This window comes from Quercus suber, unplaced genomic scaffold, assembly GCF_002906115.3.
Source record: "Quercus suber isolate HL8 unplaced genomic scaffold, Cork oak 2.0 scaffold_633, whole genome shotgun sequence".
Taxonomy (NCBI): Eukaryota; Viridiplantae; Streptophyta; class Magnoliopsida; order Fagales; family Fagaceae; genus Quercus; species Quercus suber.
In genome coordinates this window covers 93,045-99,907 of record NW_027070075.1, presented here as the reverse complement: position 1 = coordinate 99,907, position 6,863 = coordinate 93,045, and the positions used below count along the sequence as shown (strand labels likewise).

General features: G+C 33.8%; 1 protein-coding gene across 1 annotated transcript; it reads left to right on the top strand.

Moving 5' to 3' along the window:
* The first annotated feature begins 1,068 nt into the window (after positions 1-1,068).
* On the top strand, positions 1,069-6,435 carry LOC136064137 (aquaporin PIP1-2-like). The gene is made up of 4 exons (XM_065765484.1): positions 1,069-1,538; positions 2,532-2,827; positions 5,821-5,961; positions 6,092-6,435. Exons 1-4 carry the CDS (start codon positions 1,211-1,213, stop codon positions 6,185-6,187), a joined length of 861 nt encoding a protein of 286 aa, XP_065621556.1. The 5' UTR covers positions 1,069-1,210; the 3' UTR covers positions 6,188-6,435.
* Positions 6,436-6,863: the final 428 nt, after the last annotated feature.

The following is a 6,863-nucleotide window of genomic DNA, read 5'->3' as shown; positions in this document are numbered from 1 at the left end:
CGAGTTGAACCCATGGTTTGACAAATTTTATTATTATTATTATTATTATTATTAAATTGAGTAGAAAAAAATATATTAATATTAATATATTAAAAAAACCTAAAGATTGGTATCAATTAACTCCTTAAAGGCAAACAACACTAATGACTAAACAACAATAGTAATTTATTAGGATTTGTGTGAACTAATTACTTTTATATAGGATAGGAAGAATGGTTATTTAAAAAAAATTATTAATTATATAATATTATATATATATATATATAACATTAAATTAGTATTAGTAGGAGGAACCGAGGAAGTGCTGCTCTACATCTGTTTTTTTTTTAATTATAAATATATATATATATATATATATATATATATATATATATATATATTATATATATTTATATATATATTTATAATAAAAGGTGCCTACAGTTGATTTTTTTAAATTATTAAATATATAATATATTTTAATATTTATTAAATATGGGTGGGTGGGTTGGGTTTGGCGGATTTGTAATTTTATGACTCAAATTCAACCCGACCCGGTATAATTTTTTTTTTTTTTGGTAACCAACCTAACAACTAAGTCTTAAAAATTGACTCAACCATGGGTCGGGTCAAGTTTAATAGGTTGGTGATTTTTTGCACACCCCTAGCTAATGATATAAATATACCTGAAAAAAATTGGCATTTAGTAATTTTTTTTTTTTTAGAAACCTACATTTAGTAAATAAAAAGCACAGGAAAAGGGTGTGAATGATATAAATATACCTGTGAAATCTTTAACAACACACTCAATTTCAAATCTTGTTTTTATGATGAAAATACTTTTTTATTTTTTATTTTTTACTGTTACATAAATTATCATTACACTATTTTTATCATGAACCTATCACATTTTAACACGTTAAATTGACAGTGAAATTATATGCCTTTTTTATTGCATTGTTAATCATTTAGTAAGACACGCAAAGGACACTTGTGATAATTAGTAATTACCCACTCTTTTTTTCTTTTTCTTTTTCTTTTTCTTTTTTTTAACATAGTTTCTACTTTCCACTATAAATCAATCACTCCACTCAATCCCAACCATCTTCCTGCTCAGTGCTTACAAAAAAAGCTTTCACCTTTGAGAGAACTTGCTCACAATATTCCGAGAGAGAGAGAGAGAGAGAGAGAGAGTAGTACAGTAGAACAAGAAAGAAGAAGGAAAAAAAAAATGGAGGGGAAAGAAGAGGATGTGAAGCTTGGAGCAAACAAGTTCTCAGAGAGGCAACCCATAGGGACCTCAGCACAGACAGACAAGGACTACAAGGAGCCACCACCAGCACCATTGTTTGAGCCTGGTGAGCTCCACTCCTGGTCTTTCTGGAGGGCTGGGATTGCTGAGTTCATAGCCACCTTCTTGTTCCTCTACATCACCATCCTCACTGTCATGGGTTACTCTAGGACCACCAACAAGTGTGCCTCTGTGGGTGTTCAGGGCATTGCTTGGGCCTTTGGTGGTATGATCTTTGCCCTTGTTTACTGCACTGCTGGTATCTCAGGTATAACACACTCTCTCTCTCTTTCTGGGCTTGTCTTTTTCTTTCTTTTTTTGAGAAGCTTTTGTGTTTGAAACATGTACAAAATTTCTTGGTTGTGATCTGTTTGTTAAGAAACATGGTAAAAATATGGTCTTTTTAGTTTTTTCAAGCTGTTTTTTCTTCTGTCAACCTACCGGAGTGGAGGTTTGTGGTTTTTTGTAGTGGATTTTTCCATTTTTAGTTGCCTTTTTGTTTGCTGGGAAAACTGGGGCACATAGAATAAAAAGGTCAAGTCTTTATGTGTATTGGAGGTTTTTTTTTTCTTCAAATTTTGTCACAGCTTTTTTCTTTGACTAGTAGAAATGGCAGATCTGAAATTTTCCACTGTTACCTTAACAAATAACAATTTTTTGGACCCCTTGAAAATCGGAGGAAAAGTATGGATGAGGTAGATGGCCCTAGCTTCTTAATATTTTACATACAAAACCCTATCAATTTTTATATTAGGGAGACCCAGGCACGTTTATTTTACCATGAATTAGATCGAAAGGATATAATCAGGTCAGGTTAACCTAAAATTGAACATTTAAATACAATTTAAAAAATTAAGCATTAGTAAGCACACTAAGCACTTTCAGTAATTTTTTGGAAAGAAAATTTGTAACAGGTATTTTAGTAATTTAAGTACATAAGCAGGTCAGATTCAAATACTTACTAAGGGAAAGGGAAGAAAAAAAAAATAAAAAGCCAAATCCTTTTCAAACCCTACCGGGCTTAAGGGTCGGGTCAGGTTAGAAAGCCCATCAGACCCAACCCATTTCCATCCCCAGGGGAAAAGAAAAAAGAAAAAAGAAATCAAATACATATCTCATTCTAACTTTGAAAAATACAGATCTTGGACAAATTTCTAAACTTTGTCCTACTGTTTAGACAATTTTTCTAACTCAGGCTGCAATGCCTTGTTTAGTTGATTATGTAGTATTAACCTTCTTATGCTCTTGTGGGTTTGGACAGGTGGACACATAAACCCAGCAGTGACATTTGGTCTCTTCCTTGCAAGGAAACTTTCCTTGACAAGAGCAATATTCTACATAGTGATGCAATGCCTTGGTGCCATTTGCGGCGCAGGCGTGGTGAAAGGCTTTGAAAAGGGACTGTTTGAAAATTCTGGTGGTGGAGCCAATGTAGTGAACCATGGCTACACCAAGGGGGATGGCCTTGGTGCTGAGATCATTGGAACTTTTGTTCTTGTCTACACCGTTTTCTCGGCAACTGATGCTAAGAGAAATGCTAGAGACTCCCACGTCCCTGTAAGTATTTTCTCTGTTTCTTTGTCTATCAATATTTAACTCTCGTGTGTGTGTGTGTGTGTGTGTGTGTGTGTGTGTAGGCGCGCGCGCACATGCTTGTAACTCCCTTATGTTGTTGCTTGGATTTAGTTTCAACGCACTTTATTAATCTAGCCGATTGATATCTGTCTTACAATGTTTGTTAAGGGTTTCACTTATGCTTAATATTTGGTCAGCTGGAAATAGAATGAACCCACTTATTTAATCTAAAATTTTATGGGAAAATGTTGGGAATTTGATTATAGCCTATTCTTCTCACATGTTCATATATTGCTCATAGAAACAACAAATTCAACCACTGTGTAGCTAGTGAAAGGTGGCATTATTACAGAAAAATAAGCAGTTTGCACCAAATACACAATATATTTTTTTCTTTATTAAGAAGAAAATGCAAATCTCACCTATAGCCAGGTTATTTTTGAAATTACTAGCGTTTGAGATATCAGTTGAGGTTCAATGTATCTGTACAACTTGTTTTATTGTAATGCACTAATTCAATATACCTGTACAACTTGTACTAGATAGTAGAAGTACATTTTAATTGTTGTTTGAATTATTCAATGCATGTGTAAAGAAGCTCTTAGTACTCATTTGGATGACATTATGATTCAATATTGAAGCAAGATGTTGCTTCATTAATTTTTCGGTGGTGGCTAAGCTCTGACTCCTCTTTACCCCTATGGCCCTAGGAAAGTCTTTGGGAATGCTTTTATTTTTTGATAATATGTGGATGCTTTTATTGGGCTGTGTTGTTTGCACACTTTTTATATACAAAGTCTTATGCACAAAGACACGTATCACCCTCTGGGTGCATGCAGCATGCTTTGCCACCAAACACATGTTTGTGCATGCGTGAGCAGTTCTCAATATCATGTTCCCATGTGCTTTTTTGTGGAACCCTCTAGTAATGATGACTTCCAAGCATGAGCCAAATTTTGTCTGTCACGTGGGGTTCACCTGTGGACGGGGCAGGCCCTAGGCATAGGCCATGGCCTAAGGCTCCCTAACAGGGAAAGGATATGGGTTTTTTTTTTTTTTTTTTTTTTTTAATTAAAGAAAAATGTGAGTTAGTGTTATTTATTTATTTATCTTGAAGTCTAAAATATTAGAGTTATGTTAGTATATTACAAATTTTATTACACAAGTCCTATAAATTGACACGTCACCAAAAATAATTCAATACTTATTTATTCTTTTGTTGAAGTGTTACTTCATTGTCACATTAATTTGTAAAATTTTTTGTAATAAAATTTATAGTAAGTTTAGCATTTTCTCCAAAAAAAAAAAAAAAGAATTAATAGAAATGCAACCTAATCTCCATTAAATGATTGAAAAATGCTAAAGTTAATACAAATTTTATGACACAAAACTTACAAACTAATGTGATAGGAATATTATCAATATCTTTTAAGTATAATAAATGAACGATCAGTATCACTCAAATTATCTTGGGCCAGCACTGCCTGTGGATCATGTGCCTTGGTGATGGTCTTGTTGACTGTTTGCTGTATGTGATGACTAGGCAAAATGCCTCAGACTTGTCAATGTTTTGAGCTTTCTCTTATTCTATAAATTCTTGGCTAGGCACGTGTATTATGCACGTGTATTATGTGTATTATAAATCATATTGAATGTTCTGATAAATGATTAACGTTCCAGAGAATTTTAATTCGGATTTTTTTTTAAAAAGCTCTCTAAAACTTGTTGTGTTGCCATTTCTTATTAATATAATGCCACGTTTGACTGTGTGGTGAACCCTTTCAAATTGTTTAGTAACAACTAGAGGTACAACAGTTATCACAGTGCTTGGAGCGGTGGTACAGATACTAGGACGTGTAGAATCATATATTTAGTTTTTGGTGCCTAGGAATGTCCTAATTAATACTTCCCTCATTTATATATATATATATATATATATCTGCAACATATGTTAGTCAAGTTAATATCAATTTCATATTGACTCAAGCATTGATACTTTTTCACCCAATATTTTTATTTCACCAAATTCATCATTGTGATAATTTGTATAAACCTTTCTGGAAAAAAAATGGTCATGGGGATTCACAATGTGGGTTCGAAACTGAAATCCATTGGTTTCAGGTGTGTACGGTAGCTAGAATTTAAGTTAACATTCTATTCTATCCATTGGAAGCTTTGTATTCTTCTCTTAATAGCATGAAATTACTGCTACTCAAGAAGGACCAAGCTAGTATGTGAGCTTGTCTAGTCTCTAGTCGGGCAGGTTTTACCCTTTTAAAGTTAGTTGAAGTTGATTCTCACCAAAAAAAAAAAAAGTTAGTTGAAGTTGAAATGTGTAAATTTCAAGACAAGTTTGGGCTCTGTGTGAATTAATATGGGAACCTCCACTTGGAACCTTCAGGACAAAAATTGAGTCAGAAGCTAATCCTACTTCATTCTTGGACAAAAAATCCTACTTTATTCTCCACCTAAGAGTTTGTGAAAGTAAAATTTATCTGAAAATGATTTTGCACTATTTTGATTTTTACTTATTCAATGTGAAGATGTGCTTGGACTAATATTGATGATAATTTAATAGCTTCTGGGTGCTACATTGCCACTTGAATTGATGTTTTGTTGAGCATGATTTTCGTCTTGTCTTCCATGATTTTGGATAGCATTTGGTTCAACAAAAGATTAAGGTCCTTGTACAAAAGTTGCTTTCAAGGAACTTAAATACCTTAAATATGGTTTTTTTTTTGGTTTTGAGTGGCATGGGCTGTGATCCTTAATCTTTTGCTACTGTACTGAGACTTGCTCAGGGATATTTATTACTTTCTTGCCTTCCAAATATGAATATATGATAACCAAATGGTATGACTATGAGAAGTTACTTTCACAAATATGGTCTAAAAAGATCCCATGTAATATGTGATACTTATTTGCAGCTGTATAAGGAAATATATGGTTCTTATTTTCTGAGTTCAACTGTGCAGATCTTGGCTCCACTCCCAATTGGATTTGCAGTGTTTTTGGTGCACTTGGCAACCATTCCCATTACCGGAACCGGCATCAACCCTGCCAGGAGCCTTGGGGCCGCCATCATCTACAACAAAGACCACGCATGGGATGACCATGTGAGTAAAAAAAAAAAAAAGGGGACAGTCGTCACATTCATATACTTCTGGATGGGTAAATTAATTTTTATATAACTAAACTAAATGGTCTGATCACTGATATCTATTGCTTGTTTTCTTGCTTCTTCAGTGGATCTTCTGGGTGGGACCATTCATCGGAGCTGCACTGGCTGCTCTTTACCACCAAATAGTCATCAGAGCCATCCCATTCAAGTCTAGAGCCTGAGAAATTATTCCTCTTGCATTTCATCGTTAATCTTGTGTCTTGTTAATACCAGTGTTGTGTTGGATTCTTCCTTTCTATGTCTTAGTGTTGAGATTGTTATTGATGTGTTGGTTTTGTGCATAAGATTTCTTCGCTTTGTAACAATGGGCATCTTTTTCTGAATTAGTGTTTTGACTACCAATTTTATTAGCTAGACATTTTATTTGTGGGAACGTTTTTTTTTTTTAATGAATGCACTGGTTAGAACTTTTTTTTATGGCTACAACAATTCTTAAAGGACTTATTGGTTGGTGACGTCCGACCAATACAAGTCCCTTTAATAATTCTTATGGTTCTTCTCTAATATCACTTATATTGTGTAGCAATCGAGATAGTTGTGACTTTGTGTCTGCCGAGTTTAATGGACATTGTTAAGACCAAATGAATATACATTCATTTAAAACAATGATGCAAGTTACAACTCTATATCATATTCGATCATGACTAAAAACAATATGAGGTTGGTGGTGACATTCACACCTAACCAAAAAAGTTGCATGTGATGTTGGGGTCTTTAATGCATGGAAACCAATCAACCATTAAGCAACTTGCCATCAAACACCTATAATATTTGTGTTTTTTTTCATTTTCATAAGGTGTAGACCTCTCTCATTTTATTTTAATGATGACAAAGCTT